This window comes from Sceloporus occidentalis, unplaced genomic scaffold (assembly GCF_023333645.1).
Source record: "Sceloporus occidentalis isolate IW3139 unplaced genomic scaffold, rSceOcc1.0.p SCAF_117, whole genome shotgun sequence".
In the NCBI taxonomy this organism is placed as follows: domain Eukaryota; kingdom Metazoa; phylum Chordata; class Lepidosauria; order Squamata; family Phrynosomatidae; genus Sceloporus; species Sceloporus occidentalis.
The window spans coordinates 2,085,073-2,110,777 of NW_028317097.1; the positions used below are offsets into that span (position 1 = coordinate 2,085,073).

Consider the following 25,705-nt stretch of genomic DNA (forward strand, 5'->3'; position numbering starts at 1 on the left):
TTACAAAGTATATGAATTCAGAGAACCCCATGTTACTACTGCCCATGACAACTAAAATAATTGTCAAACTTCTTTATATGCCATTTATGTTGTGTTCTAGTTATGTTATCTTAGTCCAGTCTACTAGACTATTACCCCCCACTCCTTATCATACTTCCTGTAGTAAGTAATAGAATGGCTCAGTGTTAATCACCTAGCCAGACACTAATGAAAGTCTATGTGTAGAATGGACTTTATTAAAATTGATCAGCTCAATGTGGTGTTTGAGCAGGGAGACTCACCTAAAATATTATGACTGTCTGTAGATAAAGAAGTTGATTGAAACAAAGACAAAAAAAGAACTTTCTTGAATGCTAAGCTACATTACTGTGTGCATTATTGTATTTAAAGCTCAAGGAGAAAATATTTTTTCAGTGAGACTTCCTCTTTAACCACACATAGATTTCCTAATAAAATTTAGACCAACTTAGACCAAAATTTCTTAGACCAACTCCCATCTGTCAGGCCATTTTTCTTGTTGAAACCAGCCCTTCTTCTTTCCACTAAACATCTGTAATGGAGGCTACTTTTTGTGACGGTTCTATTCCACTTTATTGCTGCCGTTAAAGCTCGGTAGAGTAGCAAGTTTGCCTTTAGATGGGAGATTCCACGTATAAAATGGTTGCTTGGTTCTGTTGTGCATGCAAATGAGATAGTTGTAAGCTTTTGGAAGAAGGATGATGCATGTGGCAATAAATACGGTTTGTGTAATAATACCGGCACATATCACCACAATGAGTTTCTGCTCGGCTGAAACGTTACAGTTAATACAGAAAATAATATATGAACAAGGCAAGGCTGCTATATAATTGTACAGAAGGCCTTGGAAGTGCTTTCCTTTAGCCATATATCCATATCATATGATAAGGATTGAAGTATCCGAATTTATGAAGAGAAAAAGTTATGACACTATGACCAGGCAAAGTGAATTTACAACATTCACAAGAGAACTGTAAAATGTGTAAATTCCAAAAATCCTCCCTGCCGCTATTCGTAGATACATATATTCCAACGAAACCATTGCTGGAGGCGACACTAAGCACTTAAGACTTGCATTTAAGTTGGGAACCAACAGGGCATTAGGTATAAGATAAACCCCGCAATGAAAGAGATGCCATCAAATATTCAATTAGCACAGGACACCCTTCATACCTCAATAAAGCTACTCTTGATTGGACACAACTCCCAATGAGCGTTACAAATACATGTACATCACTTCCCATTCATGAAAAATCCATTGAGTAGTAGAAGATGATATTGTGAATGGGAAAAATGCTTAAATCTTTAAGAAGCCAGTTTAAATTGTGGTGATATTGGACTGTGACCTGTATTCCATGTGAATTCATTGTGTATGTTTGCAATAGCTCAGGTAATATTACATTTGGATCCTTCAGGCATTCTTCAATGGGGCAGTCATCTAATAAAAAGGACATCTCTCTCACATAGAAAGATGACCACGGCCTTTCACGCTTCCGCTCTACCAGTGGGAACGTGAAACGACCATGGAATATTCTTTAATATAAATGCTGGATGACTGAAGCAGTATGATACCTTTTATTGGACCATTTTATGATTTTTACAAGGTTTCTTCTTCTTCTCTGGGGCACATCAAGGACAACAGTGTTAAAGGACTGAAAATGTACTAAATCTCTAGCAATGAGAGCAAACATTACTTCTGTAACCTCACTTTCTTTGCATTAGTTCTCAGTGACCCCTTACATGTTGGGCTGTTTCGCAGAATCAATAAACTAATTTTAAATATATAATTTTCAATGAAATTGATGCTTTCAACACACCAAAAAAGTTAATATACACCAGCGTTGCCCAAATTCCGAAGCCTGCAGTGAATCGTACATCAAATTCCTAAACGAGCACCTGCCTGGTAACTTTTGACTAATGACTGCTCACCTTTTTGGGATTCAGGGGGTTAATGTGGAATTTCTGCCCCTTATATGACAGCATATGATGACTTCTATTATGAAGACTATGGGGCCTTGATATGATTAACCCCTTCACTTACGACCTGGCTGATGTTGTTGTATCACACAGTGAACCTTTAGTGACAGATTTTGTTATGTTTCTTATATATTTGAAATAACACTTTTTAATATGCTTGTATGAATTCTGTGGCTTTTGCGAATGTACGCATTGGAAGCAAACAATGACAGTGTACTCCCACCTGGGTCATGAACCATTAAGCAGTCTCTTCTTAGTTCACATTATGCGAAGGCTTCAACCTCTGGAGGTGAAATAGTTAATGCAGTGAAGTGACCCAAAAAAACTCATTTCCAAATCAAGGACCGGATTTTGTGACCCAGGGCCTAATCTCTGGATAGCAAGCACCTTTGATTATCAGGAGGTGGGATTGCACTGTTATTTGGATTGCCCAAAGTCCACGTTCCAGCTTCTCTAATGAGTAAAGGCTCTGGTTTTGTCTTTGTCCAGGCGAGCGCCCGTTTCACTGTAATCAGTGTGGAGCATCGTTCACCCAGAAGGGGAACCTTCTACGGCACATAAAGCTACACTCTGGGGAGAAACCCTTCAAATGTCCGTTCTGTAGCTACGCCTGTCGCAGGAGAGATGCGCTCACAGGCCACCTCCGAACACACTCTGGTGAGACCCTCATGTTATGTTGTGTAAAGGAGAAACGTTTGCATTCCTGAAGAACAAAATTACTTAAGTTGCTCTGTTTCACAGTCTGTCGAGTCCTAGTTTGTTGTAAGTTGGAGTGCAGTTGGCCAAACGTGTCTCTAGGAATCTATCCCTGTCTAGATCCAGGCAGAGCACTCTGGCTGAGAGTGTCAGTCCAACGCCCACAACACATTCCAGATATAATGGGATCCAACCTATGTTGTTAATGCCCAGGGCCAGTATTTGCCGGTTATATATAATTATTTCAGCAATTTTAGTCAATACTAGGCATTTTAGTATTTAACACTTTATTAACATGGGAAGATACTTGCTTTGAAGTTTTATTTTAATAAAAAGTATACCTCTGAATTTCAATGTGACAGGAGTATCATTAGATGTAGATACAGCTAGTTCTCATCTTTTTTGGTGACATCAGCCCACTCAGACTTCCCCCAGTCAGCAGTGTACTTTTGAGTGAGTACGGTTTTACCCAGTTCCTGCTTGAGAACTTTGCAAAGTCATATTCCTCGCCTCCAGCCGCTCCTCCTCCATGCTGGATCCTCTGCGTGTTATGTGACATGTAAGGCGTGGTATTGGGGGTGGCTGCTGACTGGAAGCGAGCAAGCCTTTTCACTGGATTTTCCCAAATAGTACCATTTTGGCCACTTGCCATTTGTGTTACAGTACTGAGGAAATTCACCAGGGTATTTCACATCTCAAATTCACGTCTTTCTCTGGGTATTTCTGTAAATATGCATACGTTATTTAGATTCTTGGACGTATATCAGTAAGCATAATAACGTATACAAATATTCCGTGTTATCTCATTTGTCTGTCAAAAACAATCACATTTATGTAACCAGATAGCTTTAAATATCATAATCTCATCATAATTCCCCTTGTTGGGTCTTCATCTGTTCTTTCCATTCACTTTCCATTCGCTTTCTTGTGTTGAAAAGGCGTTTGATAATATATATGATTCAGTTACTGGAGTAGAGCATAGAATGGGTATTGCTTTACATGCATGCGCGTCTCTTGCATTTGGTACATAGTGTGTACCAGCATGCACCTGGCACCAGGGCCTCACCTAGAGTATTTGGCACCCGGGTGGATCCATATTTGTGTGCCCCCCCCCCACACACACACGCACACACTTTAAAATGTAAAAACACCCACAAAAATGTAACATTTGCAAGAATGTTTATTGCACAAATTTGTAAACTGGAAAGAACTAGAAATACAAAAAATAAATTAACTTATAAATAAATACATTGAAATAAATAACGTGTACTGAACAGATAATGGTTTTCTGTAATACCAAAACAAAAAACACATGCCCGAAGTAGCCAACCAGTAATTGTGCAAGTAAAATTACAAGGAAATGTATAGATCATTTTTTTTTCTTTTTATTCAGTATGTTTTCAGTATGTTTAACATATATTGTTAGCACTGGTTTCCCATCTTTTAATTTTTTTTTTATCTTCCTTCCTTTGTCCAGCTTGTCCCTGCTTTATCCCAGCCTGTCCATGCTTTATCCCAGCTTGTCCCTGCTTTATCCCAGCCTGTCCATGCTTTATCCCAGCTTTTCCTCTCCTTTTACCCCAGACTTTTAATCCCTCCTGTTATCTATGCTTTTTGTATCCTAGCTCTTCCTTTGGCCAGATTTCCCTGCTTTATCCCAGCATTTCTCCCTTGGACTTGCTTACTTGTTCCCTGGTGATCTAGTGGGGTGTTTTCACAAGGGGACACACAATTGCATACCCAGGGTGCTCAGCACACCTGCAAGTCTGGCACCCCCCCCCCCCCTTATGTATACAGCTCTCTGGCACCTTCTTCCATTAGAGGGAGAGTTTAGAGGGCATATTGATTTACCGTATCGGATGTAGTTTTTCTTTAGTTCTTTCACCCAACGAAAAAGAAAAAAAAAGTGTTTGAGCAATATCCCTGAGGGATGAAAACTCAACAGAGGGGGAAAAAAATGCGCCTGTGAGGGAGTGTTTGTTCAGCAGCATTCCTGATGTGAGCGAGAATTCCACACCCTGCAATCAGCCGGCTGGGCTACACCAGAGAACTCCTGTGACCTGCTGCTGGGCGGCCAGTGGGTTTACCTGTTCAAGACTAGCATTGTTTACAGTATATGGGGAACAACGAACCTTAATACAAGTTCTTCTAGAACCCCTGCAATGTCATGTTTCAGTCTGTTCAGCTATTACACTGCAATGAAATATCCATTTTCAAGTATTTTATAAAATTGGTGACTCTCCTAGTCAGGGGCGTACCTAGAGTATTTGGCACCGGGGGCGGATCCTGTAAGTGGCACACCCCCCCCAAATGTTAAGACATCTACAAAATTATGTTGGCAAGAATATTTATTGCACCAATTTGTAAACTGTATGTTAACTGTAAACAACAAGAAATCTGAAATCTTTGTCCCATAAACACCCTGCCTGTGCCATTTTAGTCCCATAAACACCTTGCTTTTACCATCTTTGCCTTTTTGACAAATCAACTATACACCTATAATTAACACAAACACTTTTACAGTCACTCACTAATTCACTTTCATTCACACAATAATTTATTCTTTCACACAAATTATTTACACATATTCATTGATGCATTCTCACAAATTCATTAATTCTCTCACTCATTCACACAATTCATCCACACATTAATCCATTCATTTTCGCTCTCTCATTCTGACTCTTTATTTCAATATTCTTGCTACCCTCCTTTCTCCCTATCTACCAATTCTCAACCCCTTCTGCCCTATCTACCCCTTCTCACTCCCTTCTCCCTATCTACCCCCTCCTAACTATCTACCCTTTCCCCCCTTTGAAGTTCACTTACCTTTCAGGAGTCCTGCGGTGGGGGTGCAAGGCCTCTGTCTCAGAGTTCTGCCACTGTATGGAACAGCATAGAGTGATGGGAGTTATGATGTACTTTAGAGCATAATTATATAATGAAAAAGACATTGGAAATGGTACAGCATAACACCCATCACTCTCACACATTTACCAATCCACACTTACCATTCCACACATACCAATCCACAGATTCCACACATACCAATCCACAGATTCCACACTTACCAATCCACATTTAACAATCCACAGATTCCACACTTACCAATCCATATTTACCAATCCACAGATTCCACACATACCAATCCACACATACCAATCCACAGATTCCACACATACCAATCCACACATACCAATCCACAGATTCCACACATACCAATCCACAGATTCCACACATACCAATCCACAGATTCCACACATACCAATCCACACTTACCAATCCACTCTTCTTACAGCAGTCAGCTCCTTTTCTTCCTCTTCGCTCCTCTTCTTCTGTCTTCTTCCGGTTCAGAGGGCACGGACGGCGGTGAGCAGTTGCCGCGCGGATCGCGAGGGAGCGGTATCAGAGGTCTTTAACAGACCTCCGGCTCCCTTGAGTGATTTTAAGCCGGTTCAAGGGAACCAGCTTAAAATCACTCAAGGGAGCCGGAGGTCTGTTAAAGACCTCCGATACCGCTCCCTTGCGAGCCTTCTCCTCCAGCAGCAGACATTACTGTCCGTCTCTGGAGGGGTGCCGGGTTCCGGCAGGTTGGCACCCCCTGATGAGCGGCACCCGGTGCGGACCACCCTGCCCCGCTAGGTACGCTACTGCTCCTACTTAATAGGTGGATTAATTTACCATGTCACAAGCCAGTTAGATATTTTATCCGTTAACCAAGACACTAAATTCAGTATCAGGCACTCCAGCCACTGTGGTTTATAAGTTTTATACATGCTAGCTAACTAATGATATCATTTGCGATGCCAAAGGATGTCTGAACTTCTTTATGCCAGCTTAACTCTAACATGGCTATGAATGGGTGCTTGGAGCTGTATTATAAATCCAAAGTGATATATTATTTGTACTAGTTGCATTCATGGTACTCTCCCACAGACTAACAAATCCAGCGTGTGCCAGATAGGGTTCCAGCAGAGGACCTTGTGATGAGATGAGATGCAGCTTTGTGAGGGCCAGGAGAAGAAGGCGCTGACACTGTTCAGTGATTGGGCTAGTGTTTGGTAGATTTCAACTAGAAACTTTAGCCCATAATAGTTGAAAATAAATTACCCCTGTACACAGAAATCCCTTACATCCCAATAAAACCTTTATGGTTATTCATAAATTAATAATTCCAGCACCTTCTACTTGGAAGTGAGTACAGTATTTTACCTGGGAGGTACTGATTAAAACTGAATAGGGTAACTGAATCTGCATCATATATGCTCTTGCAGAGTATGAGGCGTGAAAGATAATCAGTCCCAAACCAGACATGTCTGCCCACCTTCATAGGCTGTCAGAATGTATAAGCTCAGTGCAAACAATCCTTTTTTTTAACAAAATATTTGCAGGTAGCATGTTTCCTTACATTGAATGGCAGAGTTATATGACACTTCACTTTTTTGTCTGACTTTCTGCTCATTTTCAGTCCCGCAGTATATTGTCCAAGGTCTTAGATCCAGTGCTTGTGATGTAGACACGTGTTCATGTTGTCATGGGAAATGTCTGTACCACTACATTATACTATCCATAGCTTTTAACAAGGTGACAATACCCATCAGAGATACACTAAATGTGATAAAGTCTACTGCCCCCTGCCATGGATACACCTAAGCCTAGTAATTGTTGGCATTCCAGTTGAAGCACCTCTTTGCCTTTCTACTGCAACAATGTCCCATTTTAGTGCCAACGTTATCCGGTTCAAATCCTAAAAAGTTTATGTATAGAGCAGCAAAGAGTGAAAAAGAGTGCATTTACACAATGGAAATCTTGGTCCTATCTATTTTTTATCTTTTCTCTAGGATGGACAATATAAGTACAGTCTGCATTTATCACTACAAAACAGAATCTAATAAGTATTTAGTAATGTCAATGAGCTCGGCAGCATTTCCAGTAAGACAAGGGTTAATATCCTTGCTGTAACTTGAAGTTCTGTCTTTTTCTTTTAGTGGGGAAACCTCACAAGTGCAACTATTGTGGTCGCAGCTATAAGCAGCGGAGCTCCCTAGAAGAGCATAAGGAAAGATGTCACAATTATTTGCAGAACGTTGGAATGGAGGGCGGACAAGGCGGAGGTCATCATGGTGAGTACCCAGCCGTTAGTTTAAATGTACCTTTCAGTACGACGGAGATAAAATCATATTCACGTATGGCAACAGTGGAGTATCAGTGATATTAGCTCAAACCCTTTCCTCTACTGTGAAGATCATTCCATATCTTGGGCCAGAAACCTGCGTCCAGTCATTTAGATATTTTCCAAAATGCTGTTGATGATGGATGGGAAAATGACGGTGGTGGATGAAGATACAATCACATTCCCCTCCCAGAAAAGAGAAAATGCATTCTAATGTTGAGTATGTTGTCTCCAAGGCAAGGCCTGCTATATCCACGGCATTCCTCTAACACATTTTAGAACAAGGGGAACTTTATCATGGATGGGCCAGCCAATTTTGCTTCCTATATTATAAATTGTATTTCCTAGCAACGGAAAATGCCATGTGAATTTTTACAACATCTGATTCAGAGGCAACCTATCTGAATCTATTGCTGTATTTACTATGTATATTAAAGTCTGTGTTTCTCAAGGCCGTGCAATTGTTTATGTATGTAAACACTCATATGGTTACATATTAATTGGCACAACCTTCCAGATAACTACCGACTACTCCACTCCCTTCCAGAATAGTAAGTCTGTGTTGCAACGTGATCCGCACAGGAGAGGCATTATTAGCCACATCGTGCTTACGGTGTGAGTGATACTAATACTAATAAACGTACATTACGTGCGTTGCTGGTGGTGTTCCAGGCGCTGCAGAGTTCTGGTAGCCTGCAAATTTTGGAGAATTGGGGAATGTCACACATTCTATTGGGAGGGGACAGAAGCCATGGACAGCCTTTACAAAGAATGATAGTAGTGTGTCGTAGGATCTCGCTAGTGGGCACACTTTCTGACATGACCTTGTGGTTCTGTGTAGCATCTCCTATGGACGAGTGTAAGAATCCAGAGACCCTGATGGAAAACAACATGTCTCTGATGCCCTTTGAGAGACCGGCTGCCATAGAGAGATTTACCAACGCCATGGGGAAGCGTAAGAGCTCTACCCCACAGAAGTTTGTGGGTAAGCATTGGCTTTCTTTTCCTACAGTGTGCAGTACTGATATCTCTGTGCAGGGTGCCATAGTCACCTATTAGGGGGCATAGATCTAAAAAGACCATAGCGTACATCCAAATTTAACAAGCAACCCCCCCCACCATAGAATGAATAACCCTCTCCATGTATTAATTTACTACAAAAACACACTTTTTTGCTTTTACCTTGGCATTTCTTTTAGAAATCATATAATACATAAATATAGGCTTTGCAGTTGAAACCACTGTTTCCTACGAAAGGAAATGGCATCCATTGTATACACGTTCCAAAAAGGTTAACTTTATGTAGATTTTCATTTCAGTGGGAAGGGGAAGTCCCTGGCAGAAGTGGTGATATGAATTAGTGTTTGTAGAAAGACTAGTGTGTAGATGTGAAGGTTGATATGTTAATAGGCATTCACAAACACACCAAGATAGTCACACTATATATATATATATATATATATATATATATATATATATATATATATATAATAGCAAGCCAGATTATTCTAAATATGCTTAGATATTTTGCTTTAGCTAACAACTTCCCATATGTCAGTATTTTGGTAGGGAGAAAAAACAGCAAAATAATGAAGACTCGGGTTATGTGAACCCTACATTTTCACCCCATCATCATATCAGTCTGATCCTACCATAAAAGCAGTGCAGACTACATTATGTGCAAAAGAAACCAGAACACGTTGGGAGCTCACAGGCATCCTAAAAATCAAAGGCCTGGATCCCTCCGTTAGTGCAAACTGAAATTGAGTTTTGCCAGAAAGATAGAAACTAGAAGGCTTACTTGTCATGAAACCTATAAAGATGATTAGTTTAGCAGAATAACCTTCTCCCATATTATTGGGAAGACTAATCATAGAAAATGCTTGTATTATAGTAAGAAAAATCCAGTAAAAATTAATCTTAAAACATAAGTGACCCCCCCCCCAATACTAGTACTACAGCAGAATGGAAGAGGTTAACTAAACTGATGTATATAATCTTAGCATATTCCACAAACAAATCAACATTCCCAAATGGCACTGGTGATGTGCAGTAATGGCTGCCTTGTGGTGATGCCAGGTTAATATTGTTTGTCTAAGCAAAGTTTTCACTTCAAGTTCCTTTACATGTTATAAAAGGCAAACAGACATTTCCAAAAAGTCCCTCTTTCCCTCTATCTACACCGGTTTTCAGGTTGTGATCAGAGCTAGAAATTGAGAGGTACGCTTAATAAGACCACCATGAAGTATTGTTTAACATTAGATACCCCTAGCTTCTTTGAAATATTCGTCTCAATGCCTCGCACAGGAGAAACCTCACTTAAGCAGATACTACCATTCAATGAAACAACAATTCTCCAGAACGGCTGCTAGGACTCTGCACAATTGAATATATAGATTGTTACTGTGACAGCCAACACTAATTCCAGGTCTGCCAATAAAACACGCTGTAATATATATGTCAGGCGACAGGAACGATGTCTTCGGAGGAAGATGAGTCTGTGTTTAAGCACAGTGGCACTTGCAGGGTGGGGTTGCATGGAGCAATAGGAAGAGATTAAGCAGGAAACCATGAGCTATACAGAACAATAGAAAGATATATATGGGATAAAAGTATAATATGAAGCAATTGTTAAAAAGACAGCCATTCCAGGTTACCACTCGGTTACTAACTCGGTTGGTAACCTGGTGTAACTCTCCTGAAAATCGCCCCATCGGTACAACTTGAAAATACGTTTTATGTAAAAGGGCAGTGCTACCTCTCCCTGCAGCTGAGCTACAAATCTAACTGCCCCCCCTGGGCATCCATCAGACGGTAATGTCCGTAGGTTAATCATGAGCCTGTGCAGTGGTGATAGCCCGGAATTGTCTGATCTGATGCCTGCCGTTAGCTAGCCCTGCGTAGTGGAATGTGTTTGAGATTGTCTTTTGACAGTACATTGACCTATACATTTCAATACCTTTTACTGCCTCCAGGTGAAAAGCTCATGCGATTTGGCTATCCTGATATGCACTTTGATATGAGTCTGGCATACGAAAAAGAAGCTGAGTTAGTACAGTCTCAGATGATGGACCAGGCTATCAGCAACGCCATCACCTACCTGGGAGCGGATGCATTGCGCCCACTGATACATCACTCCGCTTCTGCGCTGTCGGAAGTCCCCCCTGTCATCAGTTCAGTTTATTCTCAGGTCTACCATCCAAACAGGGTGGAGAGACCCACCAGCAGGGAAACCTCAGACAGCAATGATAACAACATGGATGGCCCCATCTCCCTAATCAGACCAAAGAGTCACACCCAGGAAAGAGAGGCATCTCCCAGCAACAGCTGCCTGGACACCACCGACTCGGAGAGCAGCCACGAGGATCGTCAGTCCTATCAAGGGAACAATGCCTTAAACTCCAAGAGAAAGCCGAGTCCCATGTATCCAAAGGAGGATGGCAAAGCACTCGATGCCACAAAGGCCAACTTAGGCTCTTCCAAGGGGGTCTACAGAGTCTTCAACAGTGAAGGGGAGCAGGTTAGGGCCTTCAAATGTGAGCACTGTCGAGTGCTGTTCCTAGACCATGTCATGTATACCATACACATGGGCTGTCACGGGTACCGCGACCCACTGGAATGCAACATTTGTGGCCACCGGAGCCAGGACCGATATGAATTTTCTTCGCACATTGTCCGGGGTGAGCACCCCTTCCAATAGCCTGGGACTGGAGAAAGCTCTTTTAAAGCTGACTTTACATGAAGAAATACTGCACTTACTCACCCACTTTCTCTCAGACATTAGGTACTCCAAAAGGATATAATTTAGATGCATTTTTTTAAATTTACATATGTACCCAATTTTTTGACACATCTGCAAGAAACTGTTCAGCCGCCGATAAATGCTGAAAAAAATTGAAAACCTTTAAAGACATTTTATTTCCTATTTACGTGGCTGCAAATTTCTATTTTCCATGAAAACGGTAGCACAGAACTAGTGCACTGCGAGTGGTTTCTGAGACGATAATAGATTTTTTTTGTCATGTCTGCTAAATAAGGTAACGCCAGGTAACAACCATACAACATGAGGGATCAAAGGACACAACAATTGTGACCTGTCATGTAATAATAATTAGATTGTGAATTAGAAATCCTAATTCCTTGAATTATATCTATAATTGCATTGGCATACATCAATTAATACAAATACGGCAGCTGAATCTGCTAAGTACAGTACAATGCACTCCAGATTACCTTTCAAGTAAATTGCTGACTTTTATTATTATCCATTTTTAAATAACCAACAAAATTTGCCAATTATTGACTGGGTTATGTGCGCATGTGATGAGATGGGAATGAGTTCCAGTAGATATTGTGTCCATACTATTGATGATATATATATATATATATAGATATATATATATATTTGTGACAAGTATTCAAATACCCTTATTTATTCGGAGGTTTGCGTCAAACCCCTGACCCATATAATCTCCCACTCTTAGAAGAAGCCAATTTGATGTTTACATGTATTGCTAGGCTTGTAATATCATACTGGAAGTTATGGCTATTCACACATCACCCAAAGTCATAGACAAACCATTATTCCTAGGGTTTTGCACCTGGCATACAGATGTTAAACTTTGTGGTGGAAATTGGTTGGGAGTTGCTCCAAATTCGAAATACATCTTCCGTCTGATGACATACATTTTGATTTTCATCCTGGGCTAAGATTACCGCTTAACGTTGGTGTTGATACGTTATGGTTAGTTTTTCTATTGCAGAATTAAACGGCACTGGCGATCACCAGATATGGCTGGCCCTCACAATAAAACCATGGTATTCCCCCCTCGAGTTCCATGGATGACTACTACCCCTAACCCAACTATACTTTTTCTTTGTATAGTGAGCATTTTATTTAAACAAAAATTATAATATTTTAATCAAATGTGTATGTGTGTGTATATATATATGTGTGTGTGTGTATATATATATATATATATATATATATATATATATATATATATATATATGTTTTATCCTATATATTTATGGTTCTTTGAACGGCTCCCTCTCATCTCGTTTTTATGATGATGACATTCAAAAATGCATTGGGGGGGGGAAACCTTTGGGGTTGGAAGATATTCACTCCAAGATTAAATCAATCAACGCAAATTATAAGAATAATGGTTTATTCTCCTAGTGTAAACGCAATCTTCAATGAGCTTTTTATTAGGTATATAAACTACAAATTCTCCTTATCCAACCCCAGCACTTCCAACAGTATCTGGCTGCATCATTTATTGAGAAATGCCCCAAAAATGTGTTGTGCATATATGTATGCACAGACTGTGTGCCAGGCAGTTCAGATGAGGTTGTTCTACTTGCAGAAGTCTATGGTCTTTCGACAAACATATGATGAACCGCATTGCTGTTCCTAATCATTTGATATTTCTATCGAGTAATAATAAGGATCAGGGTGGTAGAATAGTTCAGGAAAGGTACAGCATTGTTTCCAGCCCGCAGCCGCAACTAGAAAAGCTATGACATCACAGTGCGGATAATCTAAATCCATTATCACGCGCAAATCCTGCTGCCGTTCGGTTCTGATTTCAGTCTTTCTGCCGCAAACTCAGTATATTCATTTCCTCCAATTATCATTTCAGGCAAAGCATAGTCTCTTGTTAGGAAGCGGAGAACCCAATCTGAGGCAGGCGGGGATTATCATTATCTCACCACGGCGGTGCCGGTGATGATCCCCGTTGCAGGTAGAACTGATTTCATATAAGGAAGATTTCAGGTAGAGTCGACAGGCTTCGTCGAGCAAGTCTGCTGCTGCTAGAACATGAAGTGGCCTGAAATGGGTCCATACTACTGGAATGGTTTGAATTTCTAATGCACACATTGATAGATACTTGTAGCTATCAGTTATTTTTTCAGGCTCGTTTTTCGTTGTATCAATTTGTTACCCAAACCTTCTGATCTCTTGTGTTATTCTGAACGGGAGAGTTGTGAGTTATGGCGCAGGTGTATAGATGTGAGGACTAAAGGGTTAGTTTAGTACCATCTTAATACCAGAGAAGTGAGAGAGGTACGGGTTTCCAATATCATTGTCAAAGGTGAGGGTGTGATCTACAAAGCACCTTTACTCACTGCTGGGCCACCAGTCCCTCATCTACTTTGTTACATTATCCTGTAATACTTTTGGGGGCAAACCAAAAAAAAAAGGTGAAAGGCACTTCAAAAGGACATGGGTCATTGAATCCCAAACTTACCTCATTTGACATCATATTGTGTCTGAAGAGGATGGGCCACTTTGTCCTTTGCTATGCACTTAAACTGGTGTCTGACAGCACTGGAAACCTTTGTCGTTATCTGCACCTTGAAACAAAGGACAGACTTTTTGTTTTCGTATACTGTGATCAACAATCTAACTCCAGTTCATCCATGCTGGGACTCTGATAACACTGTTATCAACTCCTCTTTGTGTAGCCACATTTCCAACATGTTTTATTAGGGGTGTATCAAAATCTGCCCATGTCAATTGTATCAGCGCGGTCTCTGAACGATGACAAAACATATTAAAACGTATACGTGATTAGATATGTTGTTTTTATGCTCTGGGGTCATATTGTACGCTACCATTCAAAAGTTTGGGGTCACACAGCTGCTTTCATGGAAAACAAGGACATTTCTAGCTGTAAGATAATTTCAAAAGGGTTTTCTGACGATCAGTTAGTCTTTTATTTGGATTAGTGGACACGATGTGCCATTGGAACGCAGGAGTGAAGGGAGTGATAAACGGGCCTTTATCCGCCTATGAAGAATTCCATTAAAAATCCGCAGTCTCCAGCTAAAATAGTCATTTACGACATTAACCCTGTCTGTGCTGTATTTCTGACCCATTTCATGTAATTTTAATGAGCAAAAAGTGACCCCCAACTTTCGAACAGTAGCGCATGTATAAAGTTCCATAACTGATACACTGTATGTATACGGAATTATGTTTGATACACCCTTAATAATCTCTGGGTAACCCTTTCACTGCTGCAGAGGTTTGAATTCCATGGTATTCTCTGTAGCTGTGCGAAGCATTATCTACGTATATGTGTTTGGGTTTTTTTGCTCCTTTCTTGTAAAAGGGGTTGCATGATGGCTTAGCGTAACACAGCAGGGCTCTGCGAGTGGCAAAATAAACCACAAAAACCCTGTATAATATGCTTTTGTTTCAACACCCGTGTTCACCGCTTTGTACAGTCTGTTTACATATTTTTGTACTGAATTGTAGTTTTCTATTTAAGACAAAGGACAGGAAAAAAGGAAAATATTGTATAGATGATTTGAGGGATTAGAAATATTAAGGTACGTAATCTTTGTAAATGCCTCGATTAGACAGTCTGTTAATGATCTTATTGTAAATGTATTCTTTGCCTTTTTTTTGGTTTCCTTGGTTACCCCTCCTGGTTGTAAAGTTTTTTGGGGTTTTTGTTTCTGTTCTATAATGTATATCTTTGTATAAGGAAGTGAAAGCTTTTAATGCATATATTTAGAAAACACAATTTAAAACTGTAAAGTTGTATACAGTGATTTTTTTTTTCTTTTTTTTTTGTGGAAAGGAAAACATGCTTTAAGTGTATACAGTCATACTCCAGCAGTTGGTGGAAAAATTAGAATTATATCCCTGTTACCAGTGTTTAATGTTAATATGCTCCCCTCTGCACAACCGGAATATTCACCTATAGTAACGTGTTTTACACCAGAAAGACGCGGGAGCGATGTGAGTTGTATACAATAGCTACTGTAACAGTTACACCTTTTTGACATTCGGATGGGTAGATATATTGCGCTGGACAACTGGAGAGGTTATGATGCAGGGTTCCATACCTCCCAACAATCCCGGCTTTATTGAAGTGCAATGGGGACCCAATGATGCTCACTGATCATTTACAGAAAGTATCACAAATTGAGTGAGGTTAGGTTCCTGTAGTTCAACCAACCCGGCCTCCATGGAACATTAAAGTGTGTGATTCTTGAGTTGGTAATGACACAATCTAATGGCCCCCCAAATCAGGTATCACCTACGTGTTACATCCCCATTGATCCTCAGCATGACAGTAGTTTTGCTGCAACTCCCATTGCCTCTGTCCATCTAAATATCAATGTTATTATACATGATTTAAAAAGGGTAGGATATCTGTCATTTAAACCCGTCTAAATATTGTCACCAACTTGCAAGGCAAATAAAAATGTTTTTCTGCCAGCCTTCAGCTCTTGCACTTCCGGAGCCCTGGGCCAGAAAGGACAGGTAGTATAAGCGTATGTATTGTGCCCCCTTAACCCTTTTCTTCTGTCAGAGACATTTTTCAATCTTTCCGGCAATTTAAGGGTTTGTTTTAATCACCGCTCTGGATTTTGTACGAATGTTCTTGTGTATGCATGGGGAGGGGTTGGGGGGATTTGGTATGAGCCCTTTCATTTTATTTTTTGTTTAACTGCGGGATCTTTGTATTGATTTGAGAGTTGTAATAACTGGATTGCACAACTATTGGAATAAACTTTTATAGGGAATCTCAGGAACTAATATCGCCTCTGTGGTTGTCTGATTTATTACTTTGCCTTATCATTAATTCCAGTAAATACTATAGAGCTAAGAATATCTTAGAATAGATAACTAAGCAATGTACAAAGGTGTATCTATGTAATAGAATACCATTCCATGTGAGTAGCAATCTTAACTTCTCATTCACAGGATTCTGTTGATCCCTTCCGTTAACTTTTTTTCCTTTTTGTTAAATGGATGCTTTCCCTTTACATGCCTAAAATAATTTTAATTATAAGGAAACACTTAGCTATCATATACATGAAAGTTTATGAGAGCTGGCGTGTATTATTGTTTTATTTAGCACCACCATATTCTGGAGAGCAGTACAATAGGTAAACAGGACATAACATAAAACAATGGCCCTGCTCAAACAAATTTACAATCTAGAATGTGGTTGTATTACACAAAAGGTAAAAGTGGGAGGAAGGGAGTTATCGAAGTGTGTTGTTTTTTTTTTGAAGGACCAAGGGCATGGGGAAAGTCTAATAACCCAGGGAAGGAGAAACTTACTTCAGTGTATGCAAATTGCTCAAGAAACTTGGAGGAGAGATGGGATGGTAGTAGGACAGATTGGTAGGGTCCTGGTTAGTGGAAGGGGTATTTGTGATAGGGCAAAGAGGGAATTGACCAAGGAGTTGTTTTAGGGTTATGAGACAATGAAGAGATAAGGGAGGTGAATAGGAACGTAGCATGAATTCATAGTGCAGACATAGAGTGAGTTTTCTGTCCACTATGTTCAACAGGATGGGAGCAACGTCGAAGATGTTGTGTTAGTGATGTGTGGCAGGGTTGGAAACGTGAGCCCCTTTGGACGGTAAGTAGTGGTTGATGCTACGTCCTCAAGACAGATGTAGAGTTGCAGAGAGAGGTAGCTAGTTTAACACATGACAAACACTACATGGACAAAATTATGGGGACACCTGACCAATACACCAACAGGGACTTTTATTTCATCGCATTCCAAATGCATAGACATCAATATGTAGTTGGTCCCCCTTTGTAGCTATAACAGCTTCCACTCTTCTGGGAAGGCTTTCCACAAGATCTTGGAGTGTTTCTATGGGAATTTTTGCCCATTCATCCAGTAGAGCGTTTGTGAGGCACTGATGTTGGACGAAGGCATGGCTCGCAATCTCCCTTTTAGTTCGAGGTGGTTAAGGTCCAGTCAGGTCAGTGAGGTTCTTTCACACCAGACTCATCCAACCATGTTTTTACAGACTAACATTTATTTAAAAGTTCTACAAATTTTATCTTACAAGATTTTATAATAAACAGAGCATACATTTCTAGCTAATACATTCTATGTATAAAATAATACTTTTAGATGAGTCCTATGTATACAGTGAAAATCGTTCTTACTACTCTGGCAAACAATGTTCCTTCTGCTTGGGCCATGTAATTTGTTGCTAGGTGATGAGGCTACTTTGTAAGCCTTGAACCCAATTCTCTTGTTATACATATAAACATATAAAGGTTTGTTGTGGATCCAAAAGCATTCCCATTTCACGGCACTACCAAAAAGCTGAAGTTTGTCCCGTAAGTGGTTGTATACACATCCTGCAGCTCGAAAACTGAAGTTATGAATTATTTATAAACAAAAAGAAGTTACATAGTGACATTTTATTAGGTTTACTGTGTGTTTATGATTATGGTAGATTAAAACCTATTGTTTGCAGCTGTACTGAGAAGACGTGTGGTTCCAGGGGCAATAACCCAGCCTAGCTTTGGGGGGGGGGGGGCTGCTTGTGTGGGGACAGGATTAGCAACATAATGGACATGGCTAGCCACATCTGGTCACATAGCCTTAAATTACCTGGGAGCGTCACACTGCCCTTTGGAGAAAGAGGAAAGTGACTTAGTGTCCCAGTGACGCAGTCTTTCACCCAGAGGTATGGGCCAAACCTAGAGAGTTCCAAGGTGTGCTAACAAAGGCAAACCCAGTGAGCCTCTGCTGCAATAATAATATAACACATCATTTAATCAAGAAGAAGTCTAGAAAGTCACTAGCTAGGCCTGGATTTACTCTAGGACCACATGGTGACTGCCCCTTGGACACCCTCATGCTGTAATGTTCCCCTCTTCTGCCATTCATGGCGTTCACAATGAAAGGTGGTATCACAGTGGGCTGGGGGAAGCACTACGGGAAGCTTGTCCAGGGCACCATTATTGTTGTGCTTGTGTCGGTCCTTTATAATAAATAGTAAATCAGTGAATGTAAACTGCTAGATAAACCCCATTAGAAAAACCCCTTTAGAAACATATCTGGATTTTTATTGCTTTATATCACAAGAAATGCAAGAAACTGGCATTTGAAACTCTCACTCTTAGAAAAAAGAAATTAAATAAAAGAAAAAAAAAGTGTATTTTTTCACAGGATTTATTGTGTTGCCACATGAAAACCATGTTTTCATAATAATAAAGAAAATTAGATTGCATTTCTGTAATATATAAATTCTAGTTTAAAGTATATCTTTTTTAAGACAGCTAGCCAGTCAGTGGTATATATGATAAGAGTCTTCATCAGAAACTACTTGTATCCGGACTCTATGTCCAGCCTTGAAATAAAAGGTAAGGCAGCCCCCGAATCGCACTCAGGAAAATATTTGTTGTGCATTATGTGAATGTCTACATTGTGGCTTATAGGTCAGCTAGATCACTATATCTTCTCACAGTTCCCTAGGAGGGCCTGTTATGTCACACATGTGAATGAGCCCATGTGGCATAAAGTCACCCATTAATGACAAGTGTCATGGTCCTACAAGAGATTGCATTGTGTGAATATAATTTAATGGCGTCTCAAACCCTAACCAAACGTTCTTTGTGTTCACACAGTCTGTCCATGCTGATATTATCATGATGGAAATAAAAGAATTTCCCTTCAAGATAAACATATTTTTTTCTTTCTAACTGCCGGGTTTCTTATCTGAGCTGTTACAATTCTCTAAATGGGCAATTTTCACTGACTAGTCTTCCACGATAAGCTACCTTCAGATACTATGACAAAAGCATTTGTAGAAGGCGCATTTATTTAGCCTGGAAACACGGCCAGTTTAAGGATAATGGGGCCCCTTGATCACTTAACCCCCCCCCCCCCACACACACACACACATTTTTGAGCCCTACTATGTTTCCATGGCAACATAAGGCAAAGATAACACATTTAAAATAAAGTTTATGGCGCATCCCTCTCATGATGTCACTCTGTTTATCAGCACTGCACATGTACAAACCATGTTTCACTGGATAACTATTGTTGACAAGATATATAATGTAGGGCACAACAAAATATTACATATACCACACAAGTAGGCATTAAACTCTGGGGCCCTGAATTGCTTCATGTGCTTTTTGGTTAACCAAACAACTGCGAAGTAAAAAAAAAAAAAAAAAATTGTTGAAAATAGTTTTAGTTTATTAAAAATACCACAGATCTAATGGTTCATCATTTTTAATATTTAGTTATTCAGCTATGTATTCTTGCTCAGAATAGACTTGATCATAGCGAGAAAATCAATAACTACACGTGGAACCATTTTTGGAGCAGCCAACTCTTCCTTTTAGCAGGGGAGTATAAAAACAAAATAAAAAAGAAACCAGGCTATTTGCATTATATATATATATATATATATATATATATATATATATATATATATATATATATATATATATATATATATATATATATATATATATATACATACATACATATTTTGTTTTTCAAAATAACCCTATTCCAGCAAAATGGACATAACAAAACTATAGTTGTCTTAGAAACAGAACAAAGCAAATGTCAACAGTTCCTGTATATCCATAGTGATGTTGCAATACAATGTTTTATGCATCATTTCTGTAGTCACGTTACATACTGATCAATGGGCTTTGTCACCCTTGAAGTAGTCAAACACATGAAACGTGAGACTGTTTAAATATCCATACCTGGGAATTTCTGGACTCCGGATACCCGGAGAATACCCTTGCGGGACGTGGCAGGGACTGCCACCCCGGTGACGTCGGAGGAGTTCTCGCTGATGTCAGTGGGCATTCCAACTGACATTGTGGGAAACACCACTATTTAAAGGGGTAATGGAGGGGAGTGGGCCGTGTAAAGACCCCACTCTCACGACCTGGAGGATTCAGGTGCTTCTCCCGGAGTTCTCTGGGTCAAAGCTTTAGCGTTCCCAGGTATGCAAATATCTACCAGGATTAGTGTGTTATAGTCAGCCATCAGCCTAGTTCTATAGCTCTGTGGCTGCTTGTTGTATGTGATAGCCGAGGGCTCTCTAAATTTTCATTATGTCCACCTTGCAAACGCATGAAGGGATTCTGCAGAATCTCCCCTTGCACAATAGTCGCTGTCCGTAGCTATTTACTATGTTCCACTAACTCCCTCTCAATCCAGCTCTGGAGCTGCAGATTGCACTAAAACACGTCATTTTAATTTTACTTTCAGGTTTATTAAATTCATTTTAAAGTACCTACAAAGTACTTTAATATGCATTCCTCATTTAAAAGGCTGCTTGGGACACCAGATCGTTCCTGTCACCGTGCCTTGCTGGCACAGTCATAGGCAAAAGAAGCTATTTATTCTATTCTGCACAGGTCCTTAGTCTTCCAAGGTGAGGGTGATCAGTCTTAACTGTTTATGGACAAAAAAAAACACCTGCTTGTTAGCAAGTTCATGTCTCGGGTGCTACGTATGGGTCAAAGGTTTTATAAGGTGTCATTTTACAACTAGGTGAAAGGGCTTGTACTAGGCAGGAGGCCATACTACTTCTAAAAGGTGCTGAGTAAGTGGCAGCAATGATCACAGTGCACTCCTAAGGCTGTGAGGTCTTTAATTTTTTAAATAACTTTATCCTTTGTCTTTGCAACCTTCAAAGAGAAGAATTAATCCAAATCCTTACAGACAACCCTGCCCCCACTCTTATAACCCCTCTCCCCAATTCCAAATGTGTTCAATCACCTCACGCCCATAAATTCTATCACCTATAAAATCACCATGAACCCATCCATCTGTGCAACTCGGTTTCAGTCTTTTAACTTCACATTGACAACCATAGGATATTCAGAGCTCTTACATTCTGATTTTTTCCCACGTTAATGGGATTTTCTTATGAAGGTTTTAATTTGGAAGTGAAAAAAATAAAGAAATTGCAAAAAATATAAAGAATTGGATGGGTGCTTTAAATTTTTTCGCAGGCACAGAGAAAGTGTCTTATTTTTGGTTTGTGGTATGCAGAGGTATCTATAGTATTTTTTTTTAGTGTGCCTTTAAATGGTAGGGGATCCAATCATTTATGTGAAAGACTTATAATTATCCTGACTTGCAAGAAAATAAATCCATAATTTAGTGTGTGCGTTTAAAAAGATGATTAGATGGGACAGTTGGTTCTTATCTTCTCGGCTTATGGTTTCATTCTGTAATCTGATGTATCAAACATGTTGAGCCACCATCTCCAGAAACAGAGGATCTGCTTTCTTTAAGACATATGTTTCCATTGTGATGCTCCAGATATCGCCTACTCCAAACCCAAAGATGAACGTTTGTGATATGACAGGAACCTCAAATATATTTTTTAGACCCAAAGTCAGGCTTTTTTAAGCATGTGTGATGGGGTTGAGATGCGATTGGGACAGTCACTTGTGAGGTGAGGAGGACGAGACAGATAACATAACCTCACAGACAGATACAATCAGGAACAGGTTTCTCTTTCAGTTGACTGGCAGAACAGTTGTGTCTGTGGTTTGAGTTTTTTGACATTTTAGGCAGAACTGAGGTAAGTCTTTATCTAAGGAAGGACAGTGCAGTTTGTTATCAAATCCCACACCATTTTCTGGGGGCATCTGTGGCCATGATTGTGATGAGCCGTCTATATTTAGACTAGATCAGTGTACGAAGCACATTATTTCAATGGTCTTGTGTATCACATTGCTTTTCTAGGCTGCCTGGGGTAAATGTGTATATTCGTGTGATATGCCAGAAACAAGCAAACGTATACCCAATCTTATTTTATTAGGTTGGTTAAGCTGTGCCCTTTAAAATGACTAATTATAGTAATCAATGTTTAAATTTAGCACATGAATGGGTAAGCAGATGCCAATCTGTTCACAACATCCTGAGCCACTTGATGTGCCAGTTTCATGTTTGGGTCTAGAATCGCCCCCTGGTGTGACAGACTAATATGGGGACAGCTGGGCAATTGCCCCCACTGAGAAAGACAGTAGCGTGCTCCAGTTATAGGGAAAAATAGTAAATCCAGAGTTACCTCTTTATTCCCCTAATTTCATGTAAAGGGGATTGAGCGGGTCACTTATTGTCGGTTAACCTCACGGTAGTAGCGTGGCAGCTCGCACTGTGTGCAAGCTGCATTAAGGACAGGCTGAGGCTTCACCATGATAGTGATTTGTGTATGATAGAGTTTGTGTGTTTGCTTATGTGTGTGTGTGTCTGGGGGTATGTTAGTGTGGTTACTGTATGTGTGTCTGGGTGTGTTAGTGTGATGACTTGTGTGTATGTCTGAACTAGTTAGTGTATGTGTGGGTATGCTAATGTATATCTGGGTATGTTTGTATGTTAGTATGTGTGTCTGTGTTTGCTTGGTATGTTAGTGTGTGTCTACTTATGTGTATGTGTGTGGGTATGTTAGTGTGTGTCTGCTTATGTGTATGTATCAGGATGCACCTGATGAAGCTGTGATAGAAGGCGAAACGCGTAGTGCTACTGTTTAGTTTTTTTCTCAACCTCCGGAGATCCTGTGAGACGTCACAAAAGAACCCGGAAGCAATCAGCGCGCTATAGAAGATAGACGCCAACGGACTTTCTTAGGTTTTCTACCTTCCGTTTGGGACTTCTATGCTGGCTGTATACATTGGTCCTGTAAGCATATTTATTGTATTTATTTGATGCCGGAATTAAACCTACATATAGGAGTTTATTCTGCAGGACCTTGACTGATCCTATTTACTCTTTATGATCCACGCATATAGCACTTTATTAGTGCTGTTATAAAGTGTGAGTTTGATACTGCACAATTTTTTGATCTTATTCATCTTGTAATTAGAGGTTGCGCTATGTATTATTTGTTTTTTTATGTTTCATGTTACGAGTTCTAAATATTCGGACAGAAGATCCTTCCACATTCGGATATAAGTATATGTATCTATTTTTTATATAAATTTTTTATATCACAGGGTGTGAACAACACGTTTTACATATTGATTTATATTGATTTAGTGATTTGTTATCCACAGCTTAACTACTCTAAGTTTCTTTTTTCACTTATGTGTATGTGGGTGGGTATGTTAGTGTGTGTCTACTTATGTGTATGTGTGTGGGTATGTTAGTGTGTGTCTGCTTATGCGTGTGTGGGTATGTTAGTGTTCATAGATGGATACAAACTATTCAGTTACATTTTCCTTTATAATGTCAGCTGTTTGAATCAGACCAACACATGCCATGTCTGACTCGCAGATAAGTTTCAAGCGTTTACGAGATAAACCCACTCATTTCCTAATAAATACAGAATTTTAAATGTGGGTAGCCTTCCCTACAAAAAAGTTATCGAAGTCAGTGATGTTTCTTAATGCTTTTTAGCTTGATTCCTGTATTAAAGTTATTCAATGTTCTACATGACATGGCACATGGCAGCACTTTCACAGCAGGCTTTAATATATTTATTACCTCATTACTATTAGATTGTGTTTTTAACAATGTTAGCATCAGAAAAAAAATGTGGGTAGCTCCGAGATAAATATGCCACTGTCTACAACATCTCTGACCTGAAAAGCAATTCAGCCATCCTGTAGCTGATAGAGTTCTTCCAACCCTGCCCCGATGGGCAAGGCATGAAGGCCCACCATGACTGACGTCAAAAGTAGTTCATTCAGAGCAGGACACAACTTTCTCATATGTTAAAGCTTGGTAAAGCAATACACTGGGATGTAAAACCCATATGACAAAAATAGCACTTAAATACATACATGGACTTAACAAAGTACAAGAGGGATGTATATTTCAAAGGAAGAGACATGCTAGAATGCGAACAAGCCTAAACCTAAAGGGTCAGAGACCATGATGTAATGTAAGTATGATTCACTTCACTGAGAGGGTAGATAAGTGAATGTCTTGCAGCAGATGTGTTAGAGGTTAATGCATTGAGATAATTTAAACGTGTATAGGATAGGCATATAGCTATCCTGAATATAAGACAAGACCAAGGAACAAATAAGGTTTGGATAAAATCATGCAGCCTAGATGGCTCCAGTTAGTCTTATCTACTACCAAACTCTATGTTTCTTGTTTCTAAAGTTATTCTAAATTAAGTCACCAGTATTACAGCAAGGATTTCATACATGACATAAAAGTGAGAAAAGCACCTATTGGCACAATCAGATTATTATTACATCTCAGTGGAATATGACAGAATGAGCTCAATACTATGTATCATCAAGACTCCATTTACACTGAGAACTTTTTGTAAATAACCTTAACGGCTCACGGTCAGAACCCGAGGGTCCTGTGTATGTCTGACAGAGGATAGAGAGGATAATCTGATGAATTTCATAATAAAGCATATAGATTAGAAAAGGTACATATTAATGAATATTGAAGTTCATGTCGAAACATATTAATATATATATTAATACAACTTGCAAAAGCATCATCTTATACCATAAAAAAATAAAAAATAGGTAAAACTTCCCTCAAAATCATGTTTCCTATGTAGTAATCATCACTCAAAAACTGAGAAATACATGACTATCTTAACTTTGGACATGAAAAACAAAGAATAATCATTTGTTTATCTCTTTCTGTTGCAATGTTTCACATTAGCGTTTAGTATGAACTAGTACATTGCAGTGTTTTACTTCCGGTAGTAGGTTAAGGTTAGTAGTAAATAAATGGGGTATTTGCCTCTATTGACATTGATGGGTGGAATGTGCCCACATTGCGCTTGTACAGTAGCATGGCTGCAATTAAGATATTTTTATTGCAGAGACATTATTAGAGACTAGCTGGTGTGCCCATCATTAAAATGTTGGTAGGTGTCCCACCCACTTTCATATCATATCCAATCAAATCTGTGTAGAGTGGTCTATTCTTCCCACTGTCTCAGTAATGGAAGCGCCTCTCCTCACAGCACACCAGGGTCTGGAGGACCGGTGGAAAAAGAACCCATGTGAATACTCCGGGTTTAACCTGGAGTCTCTGGGTGAAGCCCTGCTTCCTTGGTTCTCCGGGTCACAATCCTTTTTCTGCA

At 39.7% G+C, this 25,705-nt stretch overlaps 1 protein-coding gene across 1 annotated transcript in view; it reads left to right on the forward strand.

The window, feature by feature from the left end:
- The window catches only part of LOC149282404 (zinc finger protein Helios-like), a 44,479-nt gene extending 32,915 nt beyond the window's left edge, over positions 1–11,564 (forward strand). The window contains exons 4-7 of the mRNA XM_089498236.1: positions 2,485–2,652; positions 7,680–7,814; positions 8,706–8,849; positions 10,840–11,564. Of these exons, the coding sequence (XP_089354362.1) occupies positions 2,485–2,652; positions 7,680–7,814; positions 8,706–8,849; positions 10,840–11,564 (1,172 nt within the window). The remainder of the gene's footprint in view (positions 1–2,484; positions 2,653–7,679; positions 7,815–8,705; positions 8,850–10,839) is intronic.
- The last annotated feature ends 14,141 nt before the right edge of the window (positions 11,565–25,705 follow it).